This window comes from Callithrix jacchus, chromosome 4 (assembly GCF_049354715.1).
Source record: "Callithrix jacchus isolate 240 chromosome 4, calJac240_pri, whole genome shotgun sequence".
In the NCBI taxonomy this organism is placed as follows: Eukaryota; Metazoa; Chordata; class Mammalia; order Primates; family Cebidae; genus Callithrix; species Callithrix jacchus.
In genome coordinates, this window is record NC_133505.1 from 75182726 (window position 1) to 75209432 (window position 26707).

General features: G+C 37.0%; 1 protein-coding gene across 9 annotated transcripts in view; it reads left to right on the forward strand.

The window, feature by feature from the left end:
* The window catches only part of COL19A1 (collagen type XIX alpha 1 chain), a 359940-nt gene that overhangs the window by 236789 nt on the left and 96444 nt on the right, over window positions 1–26707 (forward strand). For all 9 annotated transcript variants that reach the window (XM_017971197.4, XM_017971198.4, XM_017971199.4 and 6 more), the window contains 2 exons: window positions 1616–1669; window positions 22993–23055. In XM_017971197.4, the coding sequence (XP_017826686.3) occupies window positions 1616–1669; window positions 22993–23055 (117 nt within the window). The remainder of the gene's footprint in view (window positions 1–1615; window positions 1670–22992; window positions 23056–26707) is intronic.

Here is a 26707-nt window from a genome sequence, read left to right on the forward strand (position 1 = left end):
GCCACCTTTGCCTACTGGGTTCAAGTGATTCTCCTGCCTCAGCCTCCTGAGTAGCAGGATTACAGGCATACACCACCATGCCCAGCTAATTGTTTTTTGTATTTTTGGTAGAAACGGTGTTTCTCCATGTTGACCAGGCTGATCTCAAATTCCTGACCTCAAATGATCCACCTGCCTCGGCCTCCCAAAGTGCTGGGATTACAGGCATGAGCCACTCACTGTGCCCGGCCTATGTTTTTAATTAAAAAAAAAATTTTTTTTAATCTGTTCTTTAGATGTTAACTAGGATTATTTATTTAAAAGGCTGCTGTTTTCATGTGAAGTCTTTAGTGGTATCCCCTTAATTTGCCTTGAGGAACAATGGACACATTTCTCATCTAATCACAGCATTATATTTACTTGTTTATCTCTGAAAACTTACTTTACTGTTTCAACTGGCATTTAAATTTCCTACCCCACTCCAAGATTAGAAGAAAATCAGAGGAATCAAGCAACTTTGCCTGACATTCTCAGAACAAGAAAATTGGTGAATAAAATGAACCTTTCTGTACCCAAACTTATAATTCTCCCCCCAAAAGGCATTGAAAACATCAACCTAATATTGTTACTTTGTAAGTATCAATAAGCCTTAATATGTGCTGACAGTTTACCATTATGATAATCAAATAAAATTGTTAATAACAATGAAATAGAGTGACCAGATTTAGAAAACAAATGCTTATAAATGCTTCTCAAAATGTATGCTTTCAATACCTAAGCTTACTTCCCTCTATTAAAAATAAAAAATGTTTAAGAAAATAATTTTGTAATAAAGAATGAAATGCTTTTTAAATGCTTTTAGATTCATGGGTACTTAGAGATGTTAGCACAACATCTTGCAACTGGAATTTAGCTACTTGTGAACTTGGGAGAGTTAATATTCAGTTGTAATAATGAAGATTAACATGCAGGGATTACAAATTTTAGTTCACTTATAAAAACAGCTTAACCATCCAAAGGGAAGAAAAGAGCTAATGTGCTTTATATAGCATGTATAATTATGATAGGGCTTAGGGCAGTGCTCTTCAAACTTTAGTGAGCATAAGAATTATATGAAGTGGTTTTAAAAATGCAGATTTGTGACTCCCACCCCAGAGATTCTAAACTATTAAGTCTAGGACGAAGTCCAGGAATATGCATGTTTAACATACAATCTCACCCTCAGGTAACTCATACAAAATTAGGATTCAGACCCATCTTGGAGAACACCAACTTAAGATGACAGATGTGCTTGTTATTGCATATGAAACCACAGAAACATCAGCTAAAATACCCATCTTAGGCCATCTTTCATATACTTTATATTACTTTGCTAAAGAACGAGATAATCACACGTAAAGGGCTGCTGATAACAGTTAAGATTTACTCATTTCAGGTACTATACTTCTCATTATGGTCCTTAAAAATTGGCCCATAGCTTTTAAAATTAATTGATGTTTAAAAGACATGTGGAATTGGAATTGTTTCTTAACTTTCTGTTCGTTTTTACTGTCTTCAATATTGCCATTTAATATTGTTTGATATTAAAATGTAATGGAATCACAGTATTTATCATCTGTTCTTCTTCGGTTTCAAGGGAAGACGAGGGAAAACAGGACCTCCAGGAAAACCAGGACCCCCAGGACCGCCTGTGAGTAAACAATGTGATGTCTATTCCTTGGAAGAGTCCCTCTTTATTTCTGTGTGTTTATCTAAGGATTATTTTACTCCCCTGTAGATAATAACTTCCTTCTTTCTTATTATTTGGAATGACTGTTTTCAGCACTTGGATAAGTAGTTCACACTCCCTATACCCCTAACACCATCATCACCATAAACCAAGAGATAAGGGAGGCTGGTAAATGTCCACACGCCTCACCCACTTCTTTATTACAAGGATGGCAATAACTGTAGTGTCTGCTTGAACATCCCAAGGCAAGTGTCCAGATAGATGAATCCTGTTCTGCACCTACCTGAACTCCATCTTCTTGATTTCTTAACATCCAGGCTGACATTTCCCCAGGAAATTAGACATCTGGGGAAGCATATCCACTTTTCTTGATATGAAACTATTTTGTTAGTAGAATTTCATGGAATGGTAAAAAGTGCTATAAAGATCATCTAACCAGTTAGCTTATCTGGATCTTTTACCTAAAGCTTCTAGAAAAAAAGGATTCAATTCCTTGTAGTTCTCGTAACTCTGCAACCTATGAGAGTCTGGTTTGTGTTCAAGCTGCTCCACTGACACTGCACAACCTGTGGTCACCAATGATCTCTGCATCACAGATTCCCTGATCACTTTTCAGGCTTCATCTTACTTTACCGCTACACAGAAATTTACACTATTGACTGGTCCCTCCTTGAAACTCCCTATTCTCTTGGTTTAGCCACATTGAATTTTTTTACCCTATGCCTGCGGCCATCTTTTTGTCTCTATCAACAACTTTCTTCTGCCCCCTATATGTTGGATGGATTAATGAATGTCAATTTTTTATTTCAACTCAGACTTTGTTCTAGAGTTCCAGACTGGTACATTTCATTATTTTTTAGTATCTCCACTTGGAAGTCTCCTAGCTACCACAAAAGTAGAATGTCCAAAACTATATTCTAAAAATAATCTTAGATTTTTTTCTTCTTCTTTATCCTTCTCATCTAAATAGTTTCTAACTCATGTCAGTTCTACATCCCAGTAGCCCACATATCCTCTCCGTCTTCACTGCCACTGCCTTAGTTTAGACCTTTGTCAGTTTGAACCTATATTTTTGAAGTTATCTGAGAGCTGTTCTCATTGTCTCTACCTTTTCCAAGTGGAGTAAAACCTCTAAATCATGACAACATCCAGGTGGGCTTGGATGGCTTAAAATTCTCTAATAGCTTAAGACTATTTTATTTTAAATTCCTCAGTAGCTTCTCTTTTCTTCAAGAAAGATGGATTCCACATCCTCTACATGCCATTCTCGGCCCTTCATCATTTGCCTTTTACCTTGGCCTATCCTCCTCTATGCCCTTCCTTCTTTTGTAATCTGTAATCTTCCCTTACTATCTCAAAAATGCCATAGTTTACAAGTGTTCTCCAATAGGCCTATATATGCTTCTCTTTATCTTCATGACTCAGCTCAAACATTTCTCCTATAGAGCTTTTGCCAGGGCTCTCAGCATTTGAGGTTTCATCCCATGGTCCTGTACCTTATACCTCCTACAGATATAGCACATTGCTTTAAACTCTTATTTTCTTCATCTGTCTGATGACAGCATGGTGACTCTTTTGAACCTCTATTTTGCCACCATTGCCTAGAACAGTCTCTGGCCTATAGCATGTGATTGTTTATTTAATGACTAACAAATGAATATATTTTATAGATGAAAAAATTAAGACCAGGTAAGTGACCTTCTAAAGACCAAAACCACCCTGCACCACCAGTAGAGGGCCTCAACCCAGTACCTTAGGAATCTCTTGGGATGCGGTCACATGCCAAAAATGAATATGATTGCTGTCCTGTCATTGATTTCATTTCACTTTAGCCATTCTAGTGGATTGTCCTATTAACAATGCATTGGTGCCAATTGAGTATTATATAAAAGCAGATTGGGGGGATGAAAGGGTGAGGAAGCATGAACTGGGTATCTGCATTAGTCCATTCTCACACTGCTATGAAGAACCACCTGAGACTGGGTAATTTGTAAAGAAAAGAGGTTTAATTGACTCACAGTTCCACAGGCTGTACAGGAGGCATGGCTGGGAGGTCTCAGGAAACTTATAATCATGGCAGAAGGGCCAAGGGGAAGCAAGCACATCTTCACATGGCAGCAAGAGAGACAGAATGTGATGGGGGAAGTGCTACACACTTTTAAACAACTTGATCTCGTGAGGACTCACTCACAAGACAGCATTAGGGGGATGATGTTAAACCATTAGAAACCACCCTCATGTCCCAATCACCTCCCACCAGGTCCCTCCCTTAACATTGGAGATTACAATTTAACATGAGATTTGGTTGGGGACACACTGCCAAACCATATCAGTATCCTGGAATCTAATCTTTAAAGGAATCAGCTTTGTTGATTTTTATTTCAACTTTTTAGGCCAAGCGGAGAACACAATGTAAGATTTTTTAAACAATTGTTTCATGCTTTAAAGAAGAAAAGTTGATGAATGCTAACAGACAAGATTAGACCTTCATGTAGTTTTTTAAACCTATGATGCTGCTTTTAAGATACGATAATTGTTGTCTCAAAGGAGGAATTTGAATGTTGAAGGCCTTTATGACAAGCTTGCCAAATGTCTAAGAGAGAAGAGGATTACACTGAATTCTGGAATGAGTTCTCAACTATAGATCAAATGAGTTTACTGAAGAATTCAGAAAATTAAAAAACATGTGACTGTATGATAGGATTTATAATATTCAATTCCACAGACTTTAGTTTATTGTGCCAGAGTATCTGGGGGAGAGAGGTGCTTATTTTATTTCAAGTATAGATTTAGAACCTAAACTCAGCTCTGTGTCTGACACACAGAGTTCATTAAATCCTGAGAACATAGTATTTGAAAAAAGTGGTTTATTAACTTTTTAAATATAATAAAATAATTTGTTAGAAAAATTAGGAAAAATCTATGCAGAAAACAAAGTGTTTACTTATAGGTCAGGTTTTATTTATTAAACTCTCTACTTTCCGCTCATTTTCTGTTCAGAACTGTGGTTTGTGGAAACTCTGTGTTTCTGATTCTGGGATTACTTCTCTAATGACCTAAAATATATTTTCTCTAATACATGTATTATCAAAACCTTTCTCTGAGATACAGTTTTCATCAGCTCGTGGATGTTTTTGAAGTTGTTCATGGCACAGGTTAAATTGAGATATGCATATTAGTGTGCTGCAAAAATCCTATGGAGCACCTACTCTTACTTACAGAGCCTGGTTAAAAACAACCTTGAAGAAAGATAACTTTGGGAAGCCAAGGTGGGAGAATCATGAGGTCAAGAAATTGAGACCATCCTGGCTAACATGGTGAAACTCCATCTCTACTGAAAATACAGAAATTATCTGGGCATGATGGCATGCACCTGTAGTCCCAGCTACTCAGGAGGCTGAGACAGGAGGTGGAAGTTGCAGTGAGCCAAAATTGCACCACTGCACTCCAGCCTGGTGACAGAGTGAGACTACGCCTCAAAAAAAAAAAAAAAAAAAGGAAGAAAAGAAAGATAAAATAATTGGCTCCCCACATTTTTCTGTGCTATCTTCACATTTAATTCTTCTAAATATTATGTACTTTGGAAAGAGGACTGTTGTTTCCCAAATGGTTTAAAATGAACAGTTCTTCAAAATCAGTCTTTTCAAGGTCATAGTAACTATTATTTTGAGAAAATGAGCTCTAAGAAAATCTTATTTACATCATTCAACAGTTTCACCAACATTTAAGGCCTACCATGTGCCTTACACTTTTGGGAGCTGGGTTTTAAAAATGAGTAAGACACTGCCCTTGCCTTCTAGGAGAGTCAAGTTTAGTTCACAAAAATGTGGGCAAGAAAGAATATGCAGTGGCTAGGGTGGTTTCCTAAGAAAACTTGAATTATAAAAATTCAGGTGGATTTTCTGGTAAAGCACATAGAAAGGGAGGAGGGAGCAAGGTAGGTACAGCTGGCAGAGGAAAGCATCATGGACAGACACCTATAGTGCTGAACCTCTGGGGAATGGGGACAGGCTGGCAGCCACAAGGCAGTGGAAACACAGTACTAGGCCAGCTGTCATAAAGTTAGGGCAGGCAGGGTCCTGGTGAACCTTTTGTGAATCTCTACAAGTCATGCAAAGCTAGGACAATGTGTGAAGAGTCCTATGCTGGAGAGTTCCATGGCCAGATGTCATTGGTAAGTCACTCAAGGGGGCACATTGGGGTTGGGGTGTTGAGAGAGTTAGCAAAATTTATTTCTGCTATCATAGTATTCACTGTTTTTAAAGTATCAGCAGAGCCCTTGTTATCTCTTAGGATGTCCCAGGGAGCTATTTGTATTTTATTACAATTTACAAATTGCTTAAGAAATGTTCCCCTTTAATTTTGGACATTTTTAGGTCAAAACATTGTTGTTTTTCATTTATTTGTCTTTTCCAACATTGGACCCTTTGTGACATGAGCCCTACTTCATAGCAAGAAGGAAGGCAAGAAGAGAATAAGAGATGGATTGGTAGGATCTAAAATTTTTCTAATTGTTATTGGACTTAGGGTATGCCTCACTCCAGTGGCCAGTATGTGAGAAACCTGAAACATGTGTTTTTATAACAATGTGAAGTATATTTTTAAAAAATTTTAATTTTATCTCCTTTATCAGACAGCAATTCAATATTATATAATATCCGTCAAATACATGACTATTTCATATAGTTTTAACATTATGTTTGCGCAATTAGTCTTTGGGAAAGTTGGAGAGAGACTTTATTCTAGTCAGTGTGATTGTCTGCAAAGAACAAAGTAATAGGAATTACCAGGAGGCATGAATTTTTTTTAATAACAGCATACTTTGTAAGAAAATGTTCTTCCCTTTGGGGGTTTAAGATGTTTCCTAAATCAAACATAGTGTTGTTATTTAGGGGACTGTCAGTGAAGACTTTAAAATCTTGAATTGAAAGGAAATTGAATTGAAAGGAAACTTGAATTGAAAGGAAAAGTCCCCAATGGCCTGAAGCAATTCAAAATTCAAATAATTAAAGTGTTTTAACCAATCCTTTCACTTATTTGCTCTGAAGTCAACTTTGTATATTCTCACTTTCTTAGGAAATGTTTATACCAAAAAGACAACTTGTTTATCAAAAAAAATTTCCTACAGCTAGCTAAGTGTGTGTGTGTGTGTGTGTGTGTGTGTGTGTGTGTGTGTACTACCTTTTGTCCCCTGAGACACTATATCCCTTAGGGAAAAAATATTTCTAATAATGGAAAATTTACTAGAAGTAGTTTTATTTAACTAACATTATTAAATTATCTTTGTGAATCAGTGTTTCACGGAAAGTCATGTATATTACTCTAATTTAGCTCCCCATATTCAATACCAACTTTTTGTGTCTGTCTTTAAGAAAGACTTATAAGGCTTATTTGATTTTTTTTTTTTTTCTGAGAGGAAGTCTCACTCTGCCTCAGGCTGAAGTGCAGTGGCGTGATCTCGGCTCACTGCAACCTCTGCCTCCCCGTTCAAGCAATTCTCCTGCCTCAGGCTTCCGAGTAGCTGTGACAACAGGAGCATGCCACCACGCCCAGCTAATTTTTGTATTTTTAGTAGAGATAGGGTTTCACCATGTTGGCCAGGCTGATCTCGGACTCCTGACCTCATGATCCACCTGCCTCGGCCTCCCAAAGTGCTGGGATTACAGGCGTGAGCCACTGCACCTGGTGACTTATGTGAAATTTATACACATATAATATGCATGTAATAAAACTATTCTTAATCAGAGTGCTTATCAATGAGCAGTGACTAAGCTGGTTAACAGAGCTAGCCACAACATATTTTTGTAAAGTATTTGTCCAATTTCTTTTTAAAAAGCAGAGCTGATCTTACCTATACAAAGGAAAAAGCTCCCAAAGTCTCCCAAATAACTTCTGCCAACTTATCCTAAGCAAATATTCCTCACTGGAGGGAAATTATTTAGTAGAGATCTCTTGGATTTATAATACCTTTGAATACATATAGATTATGACTGAAAGCAGTTTTTCAGTATGAGAGTGCTAGCCATCTCCCTTGGGAAGGAAATAGCACTAACTCCTGGGGAAACAGGTTCAGAGGAGAGAGGGATGAATCAGACCAGGAGAATTTATTACCATCACTTTGCATCATGCCATATGCAATTAAGTACTGCATTTCCAGTGTCATAGGGGATCCTTACCACTATCTTGAAAAGTAGAAATTATCTTCTTTTTATAATGGAATAAATGATACTTGGAAATGTCAAGTAATTTGCCCAATATCCCACAAGCAGGGAAGACAGAATTGAAATGATCCCTAAACCTTTATTCTACCAGACTGCAGGTGTGAAAGACAACCTTCTAGTTTACAGTTCAAGTAGGATCAGCCTTCCTCAAACATCACACCTAGAACAATGTTTGACTTTTCCATGACAATGAATAGCATTATCCTGACTCCAGACAGCGAGATGGTATAGGATAGTATAGGATGGCAGTGAGGAATTTAGTCCTTCTCACTAGCCTGTTCTGGAACAATTTTCTTGTTATTTCCTTGTCCCCATTTTCTTTACTGTAAATTTGAAATAATAGTACCTATCCCACCTACTTTTTCTCACAGTGGCTAGAAGGGCCCCAATGCCATGGATGTGAAAGAACTTTCTTCTAAATATAAAGCTCTATCTAAATGTGACTTAGTTCCACTGTTACTATTTTGAACACCCTTTCACACTGTAGATAGAAGAGACTGTCTTGGATCAGTAATTAAACCAACACTTTTTTTCTCTTTCCAATTTTCCAAAAATCTACTTAACAGAAAGTTGAATGTCTATCAGTCAATTGCTGAAATAAAAGATCACTTTGCATATGGCATACTTATTCTAGATATGTAAATCCATTCATGAAGAGATACAAAAGTTATTCCCAATTAGGTAACAATAACAACCAGGTCTAAAGAGTCAGTGATGTTTTTTTCTCTGGAGATTTACAGCCTCTTCCCTGCTTGTGAGGCTTGTTCCTTTACTATCTGAGCTGTTGCATTTTATTAGTTGTGACGTTCTCTAAGTCTCAACTGCCCTCCTCACACTCTAATAAAATCTTGTCTTTTTAAAAAACCTTCCAGTTATCTGAGTAGCATAAGCAATGGAAAGTAATGGACTTATGTTATGATAATGAGACTTGGAAAATCTCAAGACTTGGAATGCCTTCGTTTATTTCAAAGTATTCTGGGGAAAAGAGAGGAAAGCAGCCGGAAATGAGGCGGAGCAGGAGAGAAAGCAGGAGAATTTAACTAATGAGCCATTAAAGGAAGTAGGTATTAGCCCACCTATTTGACATTAACTTTACTTCTCATTCATCGTTACTGAAAAAAGCGTTTATTAAAGCCATATTAATTTTAAAATGTGTTATTATTTCCGTTACAGGCAAGGATTTTTATTTTCTTTCATTTTTTTTTCTTCTGGTATTGTTTTAATGCATTGCTTCATTATTGCTGCATGAGAATTGAGCAGTGGGCTCAATTTGTCACATTTGTGTGCATAGCAATTTAGGTTGAAAACAGAAATTCAAAAAATTTGTAATGTGGGGCAGCAGCTCCATCTACCGTTTCCATTTGGAAAGCTCTAGTCAAAGAAAGAACTCTGAAGGATGTCACAGGAGTGGAAATTTTTCGTTGTTTGAAGCTTATTATAAATCGATATGATTTTTTAAAAAATTATTTTCAGGATTTTGTTGCATTTATGCTTATCTTGAAATTTAAATGTAAATGCTATTTCATCAGCAGTCATTTTCAATGTCAACTTGATGCCCTTTTGAGGTGAAAATCCATACTCACTTCATGGATCTCTAAAATGCCCTTCTATTGTAAAATACCAATAAAACTCTGCAGCATTAATTTAGTGGGAGCTTACTCAAATAAAATGTACTTTTTTTCTAAAACAACAGTTTGTTTTAAAACATATACACTTGTGTTTCTATTTTAATTTTAACTTCAATATAGAAGAACCTTTAAAGCGTGAATCATTGCACAGTCCTGACCGTTATAATTATACATCAGTTTACATAGTTAAAAGAGTAAATTTAGAATGTAAAATTTAATTCAGTTAATAAATACTTATAGGCTATCTACCATATGTTAATCACTATTACAAACATTGAATATACAGTGGTTAAAAACACAAAGCATTAACAAACTACAGACAAGGTCTCTACTTTTCTTTATAACTTACTCTCTGTCATGGGGCAGTACACCAATGGTTAATAAGCAATTAAATGAATAGACAAAACAATTTTGGTTTACAGTGATGTGCTATGGGGGGAATAAACTGGGTAATGTGATAATGATTTGGAAGGAAGAGGTGTTTTTCTCATTACCATCTCATTGAGATGGTCAAGGGAGGTGTCTCTGAGGAGATGACATTCCTTGAGAAGGAGCTGGCCATGCGAGGGCCAAAGCAAGAACTTTCCAAACAAAAGTATCAGGACATGCAAAGGACTTCAGGTCAGAAAAGTCATGATATACTCAATAAACATAAAGGAGCTAAGAAAAGAATAGTGCCAGAAAAATCTGGGAGCTGAATGGCTTCATCACATAGGGCCTTATAAGAATAGATGAGAAGAGGGGCAGTGGAGAGGTACAAGTAGCCATGAAATAATCAACCAGTTACATCTTCCTTTTCTAAGAGAGAGAGAGAGAGAAAGAGAGAGAGAGAGAGAGAGAGAGAGAGAGAGAGAGAGAGAGAGAGAGAGTGTGTGTGTGTTTATCTGCAGTGGTTTTTTTTTTATGTGATGAAATTACTGTTCCTATTGATTAAAATAAATTAATCTAAGGGTAATATCATTTTAAGCGTATTATCTTTAGTCTTTGAGTAGACGGGGAATAGACTTATTTGCTGAGAGAAAACAAGAGAATTGTCAAAGGTTTGATTATAGTCCATTTAATTTCTGTCTTGACTGAATCCATTAGCTATCACATTGGTCATTAGAGATGGAGAATTTATCACATCTAAGTCAGTCTTTTCTGTTTACCCACGTTAATCTGATGTTTCCTTTCTGATAGGCTATAGGTTGAGTCAGTTGAACAGTTGTGGCAACGAAAATACATGCCCTCAAAACGCCATAGAACTAAATGCCTTCCTGGATTTGTGCCGTTATCCATCATTATTCTCAACTTGTGTATCTTTGTCTCCAACTTTATTTACTATGCACTGAAAACTTAAAGTGCAAGGTTATTATTTCCAGCATATAGCAAGATCCACCTCTAAAACAATTTAGTGTCCCAATACACATTTTTGGATTGCTGAATAAAGCAGGTAACAAAAACTGTCTTAGTGAAACATTTGATTAACTTGTTAAAATACCCTCAAAATACCTTGAATATGAGTGCATGCATCTTCAAGCTCATCATGTGTCAGTGGGAATCCAATTCAAATTCTTAACATCCCTTCTAGAAGCCTTGAACTGATCAGGGCTTTGTCATGTTTCTCACTTTTTCTTTCAGCAAGAGAACTGTAGTCTCTTCTGTCTAATGTAATATCTTCAGAAAATATGAACCTAACAATTTAGTTGAGTCCATGGGAATAGGAATTTCATTTCTTAAAAAAAAGTAAGATGACACTTTTTCAGATTTAAAAATATAGACACATACGACCTGTAAAATGGAGACATGTCTAGTTAATCATATTTATTGCCACTTGTCCCTCATGGGGGTAATGGTCCCAGACAAAACAGCTGTTGTCAACATTGCTAAAATTTCAGTGTCACCTTGTGTCACCACAGAATATGTAGACATGCATGTGAGGTAGCTGGGGGTATCAGGTTGAGATTTTGAAAACTAGCTCTTGGGTTTGATTTTCTAATTATTTCTCTTTTTATCTCCCTATGCACAGCAGTAGTGGGACATTATTAGTCACTTTCTGACCTCCCATGTTTTTTACTAATCATGGTAACATTATGGTAGAAAAGAATAGTTGTACAGCCACTGACTACTTGTTTCATATTGTATTGTGTTTTCAAAAACAACTATTAACACATCTGGACTGACGAGTTATTTACAGCAAAGATGAGACCTTGATCTGTGTTCACCAAACTTGTAATGAGTTGTGATAGTGCATGGATTAAACATCATTTCTTACATTAAGGTTTGAGAAGTCAAAGGCCAATCAGATTTATTAGAACCTTAATTTTCAGAAAGGGAGACTTGTTTCCTAAATAATCCTATAGTCTGCATTTAATGACATAGTTTCCAAGAGGATCTCCATACTGTACTTAATTTTACTGCTGTATAACTTTGTGAGGTAGGCAAGAAAAGATTATCTTCATTTTAATAATAAGAAAATTCTGGGTCCTAATGACTAAGGGACTCAGCCCAATTTGTGCAGTCAGTTTTCGCTGCACATCAGTAACTATAACTTAGTATTATCAAAGGAAAGACTGAAGGAATTTATATAACTAGAGAAGCAACAAGTTTTCAGCATTGTCTAGGGGACCTAAAACATGGAAGCAAAGTTGGCAGAAAATAAGATTCAAAGAGTCTTCAGCTATGTTTGTAATGAATTCACTAAAAAGTAAAAAGACCTGAAGAAAATATGGCAAAATTGTTAATATTTGACAACATAGGATTGTGGGCTCATTGGAATTTATATTATTTTCTGTACTTTTCAGCATGCTTAAAATAGTTCAAATTTATTTTAAGAAACAGGAAAACCATTCTATGGGATTAGTAACAGTTAATATCACTGATTACTTCTTCACTGGCTTATATCAGTATCTTCTCCTTTGACTGAAATCCTTTGTGGAATGGGGCCACATGTTTTAAAACTAAAATTATTAACTATTTTTTTAGAACTTTCCTGAGAACGCTCTCTATAACCATGGGGGTTCTGTTGAGCCAAGAATTGTCGTTTGTAGATTTATCATTAGTACAACCTATAGATCAGGGAGAAACTTTAACATCACACATTTGAATTGAAAGTGAAGACCACAATCACCCAATTATTCCAGAGCTATCCAGAACGTCCCCAGATATGCAAGTTGTGCACATGCCCTTGGCCTCTATGTAACTTGGCAGTGTATATGCCAGTGCCATCAGCCTGGTTATTGTAAGTCCCAGCAGTGTGCCTTAGAAACTGCATTTTCTCTACTCAGGAAGAGTTGTTATTCTACTGACACTTTTAAAGAGAATGAATGTTATCACTTAATTACAGTAAATGAAAACCCAAAGCACTCATAGGTGCAGGCTGCCTGTGGGGTCCATGTAAGCCAACTTTCCTCCAGATTGCAGTGGCATATTGAAAACTTCTGAGGACAGACAAGGGAGTGGAGGCACAGTTGTTCCTAAGGTATGGTTTTTGTTGGTGGTGATCTTTTGAAGACACCACTGGATACAAATAATTTGTTTCACACATTCTCCTCCTTGCTAGTATTTCATGCCCCTGTGGCTTTTATCACCTTGTGCTGGATCATTGATGTTGAATCTGTGGGTGGAAAGGCACTCTAAAGATTCCTGCTGCTACTTATATTGCAGGACACTGACAAATAATATTTTTCCTTTTTTCAGGACATACTGGGGAGAAATGAGTATGAAACATTTTATGGATGGATAAGCAGAATGGCAGTATTATGGGAGGAATCTTTTTTTTTTCTAACTATCATGCTGTGGAAATCAGTTAAAATGTCCCACTGTATCAGTAAGACAGTGGGCTTTACACCAATCAGGTTGATATCTGGGAAAATAAGTGCCTTTAAAGATGAATTTTTTTCTGCCTAGGAAAACAAAGTGTTAAAAAACCTACATGCTTCCTAGCATAATTTAGAAAATCTGCTTTTATGAAATGGGTTAATTATACTCATTGAATGCGTTCACTGTCACAGTCTCATCCTCCCACTTCTGTTCCAAAATGACAAGTGAAACCAGGGACTGTGCAATTTTGGAAAACAATCAGATCACATATTGAGTATTTTGCTTATTCATACAACCATAAACGGTCTATGCTTGAGTTCCCTCAATTACACAGCTCAGTATGCAGTCCAGAAGCAGACAAGCCCAGCTCAAGTGAGCACTTTCCTGGAATACATGGGGGAACAAGTTTGAAAAATGTCCAAAGTGGCAGATGTGAAAAATTCTCATTCAAGATCCAGAGCTGCCTTTGCCACAATCCTTCACCTGTTAATCGCACTGCCTCTGAACTTGTGAACCACGGATGCTAGCGATATCTTAGACTGAGGCACTTAGGAGCTATAGATCTTTCAAGGTATGGTGCCAGTATATGCCAAACTGGGGGAAAAACTAGCTGAGACAAGAGAAGATCATAGATCACAGCACTGCTCAGAATTTTCAGACATTCACCAAGAATAAGCAAGTCGCTGCCAGCTTCCAGCTAAACTATTATCTTTTGTAGGGGAGATTCGCAAAACATGTCCTTGATAAATGCTTAAACCATTGTATTACTTAAATTCTTCAGACTCCTGCAATGCTAATACACAATCTCTCCTCCATAACAGAATACAATGGCACTATTGCAGTCTTAAGCGAAGGATATTTCATTTTTCTGTGAGTGTGACAACTTTCCCACAACTGTTCTCCACTGCAATTTCATGCTCATTGGAGTTTCTGTGCACCAAAATCATCCCCAAACAATATACTCTCTTGATTAGCTAGTATTTTATCTCACCTCTTTTGACTATATTTATTTTTGCTTTTCTTCCACTATCTTATAAGTGCCTTTGCTCCTTACTCTTCATTTCATGTTATTGAAACCTCAAAAGTTATTTAAGATGCTAGTTGAGCTTGCTGACTTTCTTCCTTTTCCTTCTCAGCCTAACTCTGCTCGTTTCTTTCTCCTGCTTTCTCTCTAATAGGAGCCCTCCATCATTTTGAACTTCCCTGTGTCTCCAGGTTGTTTCTCTCTCTTATCTCTTATCCTTCCCTCCTCCCATTCTGGTCACTTTCCTCTTGACTCTTCTTGTCATCCAAGTGTTTCTTTTTTTTCTTTCTTTCTTTTTTTTTTTTTTTGTAGATGGAGTCTTGCTCTGTTGCTCAGCTCAGCTGAGTGCAGTGATGTGATCTTGGCTCACTACAACCTCTGCCTCCCCGGTTCAAGCAATTGTCCTGCCTCAGCCTCCTGAGTAGCTGGGACCACAGGTGCACAGCGCCATGCCCTTCTAATTTTTTTGTATTTTAGTAGAGACAGGGTTTCACCATGTTGCCCAGGCTGGTCTTGAACTCCTGAGCTCAGGCAATCTGCCCGCCTCAGCCTCCCGAAGTGCTAGGGTTACAAGTGTGAGCCACAGTGCCTGGCCCTTTCAAAAGGCATATCTACACCAAGTCTCAGACCTCTCTTTGTTTGACCCTTACTATTGTGTATCTCATTAATCCTGTGATGTTTCACCACACAATGCCCTTCTTGATTTTTTAAAACAAGCTTTAATATGACTGATATTTTATTTTCCTATCATCCTTCTCACTGTAAGGTGGTTTAAGGGAAAGAGTTAAAAGATCAAGGTTGTGGGGTTAGACAGATCTGAGTTGAAACCTAGCTCTTGTCTACTAGTTAAATGACCTTGAGTCAGATGTTTAGTCTTTTGTTAACGTGTAAAATAAGAAAAACACCACTTCACTGGATTGTTATAAGAGCTAACTGCAATAATGTATGTACCTACCACACAGTTGTCATTTTCTTTCTTTCTTTCTTTTTTTCTTTTTTTGAGACAGAGTTTCTCTCTTGTTGCCCAGGCTGGAGTGCAATGGCGCGATCTTGGCTCACTGCAGCCTCTGCCTCCTGGGTTCAAGCAATTATCCTGCCTTAGCCTCCCAAGTAGCTGGGACTACAGGCATGCGCCACCATGCCCAGCTAATTTTTGTATTTTTAGTAGAGACGGGGTTTCACCATGTTGACCAGGATGGTCTAGATCTCTTGACCTAGTGATCCACCCGCCTCGGCCTCCCAAAGTGCTGGGATTATAGGCGTGAGCCACCATGCCCAGCCTACAATTGTCATTTTCAAAGGGTAACCATTATTTATTAATATTTTTGTTATCATCCTCATTTAATCATTATTTGCCATCTTCTCATTATTTTTGTCTTTCTCTCTCAGATTTAGGACCTACCATTTCTAAGGCAAAAGGGTTGATATTTTTCCTCTTTTATTATCACCTGCTTGTAAATTTTTCTTCTATCTGCTTTGCTCCCCTCCTTTCTATTTTCCTCTGTTACAGTCTTTGTAAAGAAACTTCATCCAACTAAGAATGTTGGCCTAAATATATGCATATACATATTCATCATCTGGAAAAACTCATTAGATTCTATTTTCAATGTGTACAAACATACTTGAAAATATCTATTTTAAAATTGAGAGCATTCAAGTTTCATAACTATATTCTTTTGTATTGACCAATGAAGGAAGCATGTCCATCGAATTAGCACTGAAACACAAATTTTCTCTGAGCTTATTTCCATTTGCATACCCACCACTTACAAACCAAGTTAACCTAAAGACTTGGCTCATAAGAAATAACTTCATTTCTCAGAGCCTCTTTCTATAAAGTGAGAGCCCTCAGCCTAATGATGGTGGAGGCAGAGACTCAGTCTGCAGAGTCCTCGGCCACCCTTTCCTCCTTGGTGCTGTCTTCTCCTGTCCCTAGCCCCCAAGGGCCATTCTTCTTCTTCTTTTTCTGTCCTATCCACCTTGCTCTTGGGAAATATATAATGAACAGTTCACATGAATCTATTAGAATGGAGTGATTTTGGACTTTATTCTACCATTTGTGTGGTTTGGGGAAAAGTCTTTTGGTTTTTCCATCTGTTAAATAGAAAATATAATAATGCCCACTTTACTTGGTTATTATGAGAATCAAATAAGATAATGCATTTTACAGTCACATTACCCTACCACCCAAGAAAATATAAGTTACTTTTAGAATTACTTTTAGAATTATCCAGAGCTGTGAAAACATGAACCGTTAGTATTACATCTCCCAGGAACATTTGCATTTGATCTGGCAATACAACCTAACACCAAAAAAAATAAGACTAAGACATTTTGGGCATAACCTGGAGAGCAGGCAAGATATTTGAAGGAAAAAGAGCTCCTCCTAGGAACCTTTAAATTTCATTTATATCTGGCCCATGTTCCCTAGGGTGGCCCATTTAATCCCAAGTATGAGAGTTTGAAGTCTCTATATTGAAATGTACAAATAATATAAACACTCACTGAATCTGCTCTTGGCTTTAGGAATCACATTTTATACTTCAAGACTTTCTAATAATTGTTATTTGTTTGTTTTTGGTGTTTTGTTTTTTGCTGGGGAGGAGGTATTGGCATCCCTTTCATTACTAAAAATTTGTAGCAGAAGCATTCTCGGGAAAAAGTCCATTACAATGGATTTTTACAATTTTAAATGTTAAATGTATGTAATTAAACCCCAGAGACACTGAAAAAATTATTTTGAGCAAATACTAAGACAAAGAAAAGGATGTGTGATTAAAAAAAATGAAATTGAAATCAAATATTTTCTATCTAAAGAACATTATTGATTTTTTTCCTCAGAGTTACTGTACAACTTTATATGTTGCAATTCAAGTCCAAAAATCCATCCATGAGCTCTTTTCTACTTAACTAGAGCTCACTATAGCTATGCTTTGAATTAACTAGCCACATTCTAAGGTTAATCTAAATATGTTGGTCTTGTCTTCTGTAAATTTGGAAGTAGCAAGCCCTTTGCTCTGTTTGATACCATTTCTAACTAAAACCAAAACCAACAAGCAGAAAATTGGCTTTCTCCACAGAGTTTTTCTTATAAAAGCAATGTCTCTATTGAATTTAACAAACATTTGGTGCTGGTGATGGGAGAGAGATACCGCAGACAGTATTGTGCTGAGTTTAAAAGGATCAAAACTCCTTGCCTTCACAAAGTCTTGTCACAACAAAATACAAACATGTATATAAGCCACTATACTCAATGTAAACGTGCATTACTAAGTTATATATCATGTGTCATAGAGGGAAACATGAAAGCAAGAAAAACTCATTTGACATTACCTTTTCCAACCATTATTATTGCTTCATCTCACCCTTCCTATGTCTGAATTCAGGCTTCCTAATGGTTTTTTTTTAATACAAAGGGAAAAATAACTACTGATCTGTGCTTTTTTTTTTTTTTTTTTTACAAGCCATTAGAACATCGGAAAGGTTTCTTGCAAATTAGTCCAAAGGGCTTTCTAACAAGCGTTCTATCGGTTCTTATAGAAAAGCTACTTTTTAGCACTTTTGAAGAGAATTGGTTAGTACAACTTCCTTCACAGAAGTTTCTGGTATTTCAGAGTTGTTCTTGAATTTATTTGAAAACCCACAGGACCAAAAGCAGTTGTATGTAACCTGAAAATATGTACTTTTATCCTGAAAAAAGTTTCCAATAGGAGATTGAAGAGCTATGGTGCTTAAGTGGCATCTGGATGGCTCAAGGAGACCAGTCAACAGAGATGAAGAGCTGTAGGGTATTTTTAGAGAAAAGGAAGAAAGGAAAATAGTTCAGGAGTAAGGATCAGAGAGTGAGCAGGCGTGTTGACTACGGAGCCACAGAGACCCTGACCCACAATGTGCAGGGTGTGCTGAAGCTGAATCAGAAGGCTCAAGCTCTGACTTCCCAGACAGCTTACGGCAAAGAACAGTGAGGGAAGAAAAGACAAAAATATGGCTCTGTAAGCTAAACATACTGGGTAAATTGGCTAAAAAGTGAAAATGCAGCTAGGACTAGGGCTAAGAACTATGGCTTTAACAGAGAACTCTTCCCAAATTTAAACTTTGGGAATGTGCTGCCAAAACTGAAATCTACTAAGGGAATGATCATGCAAATAGCTCATTATTTTTACACTGTGCGTCTGACAAGTCCAGTGGCAGACATCATGATATTTGTTTTCCACCTCCAGCAAGATTTAAGCCAAAAACTATTTAAAAGCTGCTAGAACTATTGCTAGGAGTACATACTTTCCAAATTGAATATAGCTTTAATTCACTTTATCACACTTGCTGTAGTTCTTTGCAGTAAGAAATGACATCAGGATCTCTATCCATACTAGGTTTATAGGCCTCTCAGATAATTATGAATCAATACAGTTGGGTTCTGAACATTGTGTCTCCCTGGAGTTCATTAGCATTTTTTAGCTGCTCTGTAACTGTGTACTTAACCACATTAATCCAGATGTCCTATATCTTTCATACAAATAGAGTAAACAAAGCTCCATAAAACATAGATATTGTATAGCCATGACTTGTGTACAGCCATGTTGTAGGTCACTGATATATGCAAGATACTGGGCCATTTTTTTCTTTCCATAAACCTTCAACCACTTTTCTTAAGAGCATTAGCCAAGGCTGACATGCCCTCTGCTGTTGGCCTCCCTTCACCACTGGGCCTGGGTCTAAGTGTCTTTTTGATGGGTCCTTGTAGATGAAAACCTCAGAGAAAGTGTTTTATCAAGTGCCCTAGAGCATCTACTAACACCATGTCATGCCAAGAGATCTGTCACCACAAGTCTTTAACTTCTTTCTCAGAGTTGACTGATAGTCTGCAAGACAGACAACTCTAGTTAAACTTGGAAACAAGTAACTCCTTGGATCTTCTCCAGCCATGTTTCATACCAGAATAGAAGATAGAAAAATAGCACAGCTCTTGAGATATGGCTATAGGACAGCCACCAGTTCCAAAACCCCAAGGTCTATATTGTTTTCCAATTGTAAACAGAATTGTGTTTGCAATTTAAATGCATGGAACTTATCTATGGCCACTATCTTTGACAGCTTTAGAGCAACTAAGTGAGGTACTGCCTCATTGACTAGAGGGGCACTTCCAGAAGACTCTAATTGGTGTCTCTTTTCAGTCTCTGCAGAGTTCCTTCAGCCAGCTGGGAGAGTTTGTATTGCCTGCAGGGTAGACTGTTGGCTGTAAATTTCTGTTACATTAGACTTGGAATTTGTGGTACTCAAACATCACAGTGACTAGAAAAGTAAGAAAGAAAATGTCATCATAAATGGTCATCATGAGAATTAAGTAGTTGGCCTCCTTTTGATCTGAAACTTCAGATCAAACCCACTTCGAGTACTACTTTGAAGATATGATATTTTGTGAAAAAAAAAACAAACAGAACATATGAAAATGTGCACGTAATTTTTAATGGTTTATTAATCTTGTAGATATTTGAATAATAATATTCAACCTTTTCTATAGCCTCATGGCTCTTGGCATTGTTTTTAGTGAGTTGTGCCCTTGCCTTTGTTTTTAGAGGGAGCAGCTGCAATGAGCCACACATAGTCTCCCACCTTACCCCCAGTGGTAATCTCAGCAGCAGCCAGATCAGGATCCTGAATGAGAAGTATATAGTGCACTTTTGAAATACAGCTATCCTCTGTGGGCAGATGACCAGTCTGTAAAGGATCATATCCCATTTCACCCAATATTTTACAAGTCATTATTATTCTATTGTTTCTACTGTTCTCATTTACACTGCTACCTGCTTTATGCCATGCAAACCCCACCACACATTTGTTTTCCAGCTTCTTTTCCTTACTGCCTCCCAGAACCCTTTTAGAGGATTTACACTTCTTATATCTCAGACTACCTGCTCTCCAACCTATATAAAGAAAGAAGGAATGCATTTGAATACAGTCACAGACTAGGAGAAATGTTTTGTAATATTTAGGATAATCTCCCTAACATGGGTTAAGAGACTGTATGAACATAGATGGGAGACACAAGGAGTGGATAAACTACACGGTAAAGGTACAGCTAAAGGTAAAGTGCTCACTTTCTCACCTCCTGCACCAAGCACAGTGAAGTACCTGGCAGGATTGCTACATACATGTTTTGTTGATTTTTTTTCAATTTCAGTAAAGTAAATAGAACGTAGAAAAGTGATCACCCAATATTCTCTAGGGCATACACATCATCATGATAAGAAAATTACTGCAAAAGTCATTTTTGGCCAAGTTTGCCTTTAAGTGAAGATAATAGAATAGACAAGATCTGGCTCTGGGCCCAATGCTGATGAGAGCATTAGCTCTGCCACTTACCAGTGCTGTGACCTTGGACCAGTAAACATTTCCAACCCTAAGTTTCTTTATCTTTGAATCAGAAAGAATGATGGGACATTCCTCCTGTGTCACTGTAGGGACTAAATAAGTTAACTCCTGCTATAATCCTTGGCACATAATAAGCACTATATAAATGTTTGCTATTGGCTGGCTCCAGTGGCTCATGCCTGCAATCCCAGCACTTGGGGAGACCAAGGCAGGTGGATCACTTGTGTTTAGGAATTTGAGACCAGCCTGACCAACATGGTAAAACCCTACCTCTACTAAAAATACAAAAATTGGCCAGGTGTGATAGCATATGACTGTAGTCCCAGCTACTCAGAAGGCTGAGGCACAAGAATCTCATGAACCTGGGAGGCAGAGGGGGCAGTCAGCTGGGATTGTGCCACTACACTCCAACTTGGGCGACTGAGTGAGACTCTGTCTCAAAAAACAACAACAAAAAAAGTTTGCTATTATTATTTGAAGGATTCTGCTACTCTGTTTGGGAGACTGCATTATTAATTGTTCTGCTATATTTAAGAGCCATAATAATTAAGACTTTCTCTTTTAACTAGAATATGTATGAAGTTAAATTTACTTACCTCATCACTGTTCTTTGATTTAATCAGCCTTGTCATCAACACACATTCACTGAATGCCTGCTATACATATACCTCTAAGCCACCTGTTAATGCTACTATATATAGAGTCTAAAATTTCTCCTTGCCTTATTATATATTTGCAAAAGGATCAATATGTATGGAACCTCATGTCTCCTGACTTTCAAGAATAAGATTTTAACTTGCATGTTCTTGGCTAGAAACTTCGTGTAACAACCCCCCCCCCAACACACACACACACACTCAATGATTACTTTCTTCATTACTTCCTCTAACTGACCTAGAATTCTTCACACAATGCTAGCTGGTGAAAAGTTACATAAAATATATGTAATGCCATGAGAATTCTCTTCTGACAATAGCGCCATTATTGTTTCAGTAGGATAACAGCATCGTTTGTCTTCCTAATCATAGGATACACCATTACTCGTGAGGCCCATTATTTTCTCAAGAATTCTAAGTATCCATCACCTCATTCTTGTGCCCTTTATGTTTAGTGGCACAATGCAAAGGTTTTCTATTAGAAGCGATCTTCAGTTACAAGCTCCTCATAAGAAACACCTGGTGTAAATGTTAACTAACATTAATCTTTTCTGTATACCTAAGGTGTTACCTGTATCAGTGAGTGCAGCTAACATTTGCTTCTTAAAATTTTTCTCCACTTTTTGAAGCTTTCATTCTCTTTAAAAAATAACAATGTTTGTATAATGCTGCTGTTTGATTTTGCCTAATTATCCTCCTTCTGTGTCTTATCTTCTGAGGTAACATGTTAAGAACTTGGCCTCTATAATATTTTCTCTCTTCCTAGCTTTTGAGATCTGGATAAAATATGCAATCTCCCTGCAATCTTTTTTCTGAGATAATTGAAGCTATTTGACTTGAATGACTTAATCTAAAACAATGCTAATCTTTATGTTTTTTATGGCCCTCACCCAAAATGTAATCCCTTAAAAACCTAGAAAAGTCTTCTCTCTCTTTCTTTCTTCTTAGAAGCTTTAGGGACAGCCAAATGTCTTTGCTTCTTTCCTATCCATTCCAAGACAAGCATAGTGCTTACTGAATTATTTCCAGGACAACTGAAAACTACCAATATTTAAATGTCTTAAGTTTGAGGTTTTATAGCAGACATCTCTTTCTGGCCCAAAAGTCCATGTGCATCCCATTTTCATACAACTAATTCCAAAAAGCAAAGCAATAGAAAAACATTTTTCCCGTATTTACTAAGTTAATAACATGTGGGAACACACAGTTCTATAGTACATTGATCGAAGTCCTGTGAGAAGTGCCAAAAATAAACTGAAGACTTACAACCTCTTCTCTGGGAGGGTTTTATGGGTATAATTTTTTTAAATGAAGAATATGCTGATGGTTGACCTTCTGATAAAATGTTACACACTCCCACTTAGGACCTCTTTTTGGATTCACGACAGATTTAACCTAAAAATATCTTATAAGCCTGATAATAAGTTAATGTCCATGTATTTCTGTATTAACCAGAATATTTAACTAAGCAGACACTTTCATTTTCTTCACTATATGATTTTAAGAGTTCTTAGATATATTATTTAAATATGCATTGTTTTGGTAAATGTGTACATTATTTCTCTTTGATTTGTTGATACTACAGGGACCTCCTGGAATACAAGGAATACACCAGACTCTTGATGGATATTATAACAAGGATAACAAGGTATGGCTTCTTTTTTTCCACAATTTATAATACATAGAAATTTTATGTGATTGTATTTTTGAAAGAAAACTTATTAATTCCTAACTTTTCAGACTTTTATACATGATCACATATATTTAAACTCTTTTCATACTGAAAGCTGTGTTTCCAAAAACCAAAATAAAAAAGCATTTTTCTTAGTATACAAATCTAGGTTTTTATCCAAACAAATTTTTTTAAAAACTTTTTTCAAAGTTTGTTAATTCAAAAAGTTGCATTCTGCCATTGATAATATCATGTGTCTAACCTCTCTGAGGGCAGAAAGAAGTTATTTACTACTTTGAAGCTCTGGGTGATAGATTTCTTATCAAAACCAATAGGTGCTACACCAAAATCCCAAGCAAATGTTTGCATACTACAGTTCAAGAATGAGAGTCCTCACCTTTCAGGAGAAACTATGTTTAATTTCCCCAAGGTTTTTTAAAATCATGTTTGAGATAGTTGGAATGCTGACGTGGAAGTATCCAAATGGCAAAAGCAAGGGAGTTTTGTTCTAGATTCCACAAGAAGCTCAATAGTAGCAGCCAAGAGTAGAAGATCTAGGTGAGATCATTTATTGATTGATCATTTAGTGACGAATATTTGGGCAATGATCACTTTGTGTGAGGCATTCTGTCCACTTATTAGGATGCCTTGTTTACATATGGTTCATCATTGATTCCTTGCACCACAGAAAGAATTGGAGATACTTCCCTTTATGTCTTTGTTTTCTATGTTCTTACTTTCCCTTCCTATAAATTTTTCTGACAGCTGTTATTCCTCTATGTTTAGAAATCCCGAAGAGACACTATATGCCAAAACATTTGTTAAATGACTAGCTAACTAATTATAAAATCCCAATTTTTCTTTCATTAGAGTAAGGTCAACACAAAGACTTAGGTAATTTGTGGTTGACAAATTTAAAATCAAACGTGGAAAGTTTTTTATACTTTATAAATTTGATAGTGATGCTATTTTAAATTCTCTTGTTTATTTAGGTTTTCCAGGGAGTATTATATTAGGAAGAATGTCTATATTTCATGTTTCTTTATTAAACATTTTCTTAATAGAACTTTAGTAGCTTTTTCAAAATATTAAGGCTTAGCACTATGGAAAAAAAAAGAACTCTGAAGCATGTCTAAATTTAATCAATTTAATGATACCTGTAATGATACCTGCTGTTATAAAATAGGATTTATCATAAATGTTTCAAAATAATGAGAATAAGTTGGCTCTGATGTCACAGTGTCAGCTAGAAAAACTTAAAGAACACACTATATTGCTATCACCCTTGGTATAAAATATACCAAGTTGCTACTCAGCTACTTAAATATTTGCTATTCCTTGCAAAACTTTTAAAGCTTGTATTTTTACTGGTCTCCCAACACTACTTCGCTATATAGTTTATCTTGCTGATGAGTCAGATTTCCGTTAAATGAAGATATATGGAGCATTTATATTTTAGAGTCTAAAGTTGAGAATGTAAATTTTTTAACTTTAAGGTTATATTTCAAAAAAATAATGGGGCTGACCAGAGCAGCTGAGTGGAGAATCTTGCTAGACATAAACCAGTACTTTGAAGTTAGTTATTAACTCACCTAAAAGAACCCCAGTTACATTATTGCCATTAAAAAATAGAGGCTCATAGGTATTTAGTCCACATGTTCTCTAAATGTGACTTTAAAGCTGAAGTATGACTGGATAAAGAGAAGAGAGCATAGCTATTATCCCAAATGATGCACTATAAGCATTTAGCCTCAAAGGCTTTAGATGCATCTGCAAATTAAGAGAATATAACTTACCAAACACTTTATTGTTTCCTTTGAGAGTAGTCAGAGCTCTTACACTGAGGTCCCACCAGGAAGGATGGAGATGGTGGGATCCACCTTCCTAGAACCCACACTGCCCCATACTTCTGTATTGTAACCACCTCCTTACCCTTAGCTTCACAAAGGAAAAGCCAAATGTGCTGTGATGAGCATGATGCATGTTTTCCATTGGCAATGTCACCACCACCTACCCCTGTCTGTTTTTGGATACTGAGGTTGTTTCATTTTGCAATTTGCAGCGTGCTGGATGGTCTGGCTGTAGCAAATAAGCACAGAGAGAAGCAGGGCCTGAGGGAAACCTTCCTAGAGATTAAATAATGGACCATGTATTGAGACATAGCAAGTGACACTCCAAGGTTAAAATAACCTTCCCTTTTAAATTGGCATTGATTTATGTAATGTCTACACTGGAGCCCTGGACCTCTGCTCTTCAACTCACAGCAGCTTCAACAGTCACACAGCCCAGATTCTGCTGAAGCAACTACCCATGGGAGAAAGAGTAACAGACTACTCATTAATTGCCCCTCCTCATTCGGAACTCAAAGAGTCCATGGTTCATTTTCCGGTTCCAGGATCCTCACTTGCTCTCTGGCTCCCATACAGGAACTTATCTCTTCCCTGTGATTTTCCTTATGTCATCTGGAGGGAGAAGCTCAGGTGTAAGAAACTCTTTCTCCTCGCAGCACAAATCAAAAAAGGGATGGAGAAGAAAACAAAGCAAGTGAGGAATAGAGAGACAGCCTAAGGAGTGAGGTCAGAAAGATTACATGAGTGTGTTGATGTGTATTTTTGCATGCCCACTTAAGAAGACAAAGAATAAAAGGTAGATTTCTCTATCACAAAAATAATGTGCAAAACAGCTGCTCCCATTCTGCAAGATTGTTTACAAAGAAGCAACAATGCTGAGCATATTCTTCCCCTCAAGGAAAATCTGCTCATGATCCAGTAAATTGCACTTCATTGTTTCCAGCCTCTAGGGGTTTTAATAAAAATTTGATAGGCTCTGTCAACTACTGAAGCCATCAGACCCACAGTTCCTTACTACACTTTAGACAGAGAAAAAAAGTACGGTTTATTGGTGGAGGCCAAGTACTGGCGGATTTTACATTTGATGTTGTTTTTAAAGAGCCAGATTGAAAATGCAGAGTTGTGTTATCTTACATCACCACACTCAGTCTCAGCTGTTGGAGAGTGATGCTGTGCCTCCCAGCAACCAATTCTTGTATCCATTTCTCCAAATTGTTGATCCAAAAAAAAAAAAAAACCAATTTGCTAGCAAAATAATCTATTTTTCTTTTCACATATTAAATCATAACTTCACTTTAATATCTACAGACTAGAAAGGACAGAAAGGCTTTATCCAAAATCCAATATTTAAGGCCTTTTGAAGCAGTGCGTTAAACCCAACAATGTCATAAAGTGAAGGCTCCCTTGGAGACGCTGCAGGCAACCTTTCTGGGCCCAGAAGATTGAGAAATAAAGTTTAAGTTCTAACTTCATCTCTCTCCTTCCCTGTGTTCTAGGATCGCTGGCTTTGGGAAACATTGTGGACTTAGGCACAGACATTTGGACTTTTAGATGTTGGTCTGATTACAGACAGCCCTCCAGTTCACCTAAGTCCTGCCTTCCTTTCATGGCCCTCCACACTTGCAGCTGTTGAAAAGGTTTCTTTGCAGATAACTGAGAGTATGGGCTTTGAGCCAGCCTTAGGCCTTATTTTCAAGTGAGCCCAGGTTTCTTAGCCCAAATATTATGTTTTAACTTGCTAGGGCTGCCACAACACAATGTCACAAACCGAGTGGCCC